Source organism: Lathyrus oleraceus, chromosome 7 (assembly GCF_024323335.1).
Source record: "Lathyrus oleraceus cultivar Zhongwan6 chromosome 7, CAAS_Psat_ZW6_1.0, whole genome shotgun sequence".
Lineage (NCBI taxonomy): Eukaryota > Viridiplantae > Streptophyta > Magnoliopsida > Fabales > Fabaceae > Lathyrus > Lathyrus oleraceus.
The window spans coordinates 456,580,572-456,582,186 of NC_066585.1; the positions used below are offsets into that span (position 1 = coordinate 456,580,572).

The 1,615-nt window shown below is 38.1% G+C and overlaps 1 protein-coding gene across 1 annotated transcript; it reads right to left on the reverse strand.

Annotated features, from left to right (window-relative positions):
* Positions 1-455: 455 nt before the first annotated feature.
* Positions 456-830, reverse strand: LOC127104347 (uncharacterized). The gene has a single exon (XM_051041530.1). It carries the CDS (start codon positions 828-830, stop codon positions 456-458), a length of 375 nt encoding a protein of 124 aa, XP_050897487.1.
* Between the last annotated feature and the right edge of the window lie 785 nt (positions 831-1,615).

Below are 1,615 nucleotides of genomic sequence, written 5' to 3' on the forward strand. Positions count from 1 at the left end.
TTCGGCTCTTGGGTATTTTCTGATGGTTGTGGTGGTTTTAAATTTTCCCACCGGTGTGGTTTAGATCTAATCCACTGAGGTTGTACTTCTATCAGGGTTAGCACTTATAACTCTCTCTCGTCTTCATCACTTTCAAAAAATGACAAGCTCAAAACACGTTCTAACGGTAACTGAGGTGTTTTCATTTCAATTTCTTGAGCAATCACTTGATCTATTACCTCTACAGTGTGACTCATCCCAACATCATATTTGTATTGCATAGTGTTTTGAACATCAATTTTCAATTCTTCGTCATAGACTTTGAGGGTCATTGTTCCTTCCTCTATGTCTATTATACACCGTCTTGTTTCTAAAAAGGGCCTGCCTAATATGAGAGGTATCTCCTCATCTTCAGGCATTTTAAGAATGACAAAGTCAACTAGAAATACAAATTTATCTATCTTTACCAGAACATCTTACACAATTCCATATGATCGCCTAACTGAGCGATCAACAAACTGAAGGGTCATCCTAGTGTCTTGAACGGTGCCAAGGCCCAATTTTGTATAAATGGGTAGTGACATCAAACTCACACTAGCTCCCAAATCAATCAGAGACTTCTTGAATTTTCGATCACCAATAGTGCAAGGAATAGTAATAGAACCTCTATATTTCTTTTTCACATGAATTTTCATACCTTGGAAAATAACACTGCAAGTTTCAGTGGGGATGATTGGGTCCACATTTGTGGAGCGCTTTTTGGCGATGATGTCTTTCATGAATTTGGCATATATTGGCATCTGCTCTAGAGATTCCGAAAGTGGAATGTTTATCTCAAGTTTCTTAAACATTTCTAAAAACTTCTCAAAATTCTTTTCATGTTGGTCTTTCTTCTTTTGTCTCGGAGGATAAGGAGTTTGATGATTGGCTTGACAGCTTTTGCTTTCTCCTTCATAGGCATTATTATAACCTCCTCCTCTGTTTTCTTTGTTTCTTTGATTTCTAAATCGACTTCCAATAACCCATCTTCTTCTGCACTATTTTCTTCTGGTTCCTCGGTAGGCTTACCACTTCTGGTCACTACACTGTTAACATTATTATGCTCACGGGGATTTGTCATTGTACCACTAGGCAAGGTACCTGGAGCTTGAGAATTTGAGGCTAACTGTTGTGCTATCTGACCCATCTGAACTTCAAGATTTTTTATCGAGGCAGTGGTGTTCTTCTGATTGTCTCTAGTCTCCTCTTAGAACTGAATATTGTGAGCGACCAATTTTTCAATGGAAATCTCCAGTCTGCCTTCTTAGGAGCTTGTTGCTGTTGTTGTTGCTGATATTGAGTCTGATATTGACCTTGACCCTGTTGTGGAACATTCCCTCTCTGATATTTCCATGAGAAGTTTGGATGATTCTTCTAACCTGAATTGTAAGTGTTAGAGTAAGGATTATTTTGCTTCAAGAATTTTATCTCTTCAATTTTTTAAGGAGTTGCAAAGCAATACACAATGTGGTGAGGTCCATTACAGATTTCATAAGTGATGGTCTGAGCAGGTTGAACTTGAGCTACCTGTTGAGTACCTATATTCATAACTTTCAATTTCTTTTCTACTTCAGCAACGACTGTATCTTCCAAACGG

Excerpts from the sequence above, each read along its gene's own strand:
- LOC127104347 (XM_051041530.1), bottom strand. The coding sequence starts at position 830 with ATGTTTAAGAAACTTGAGATAAACATTCCACTTTCGGAATCTCTAGAG.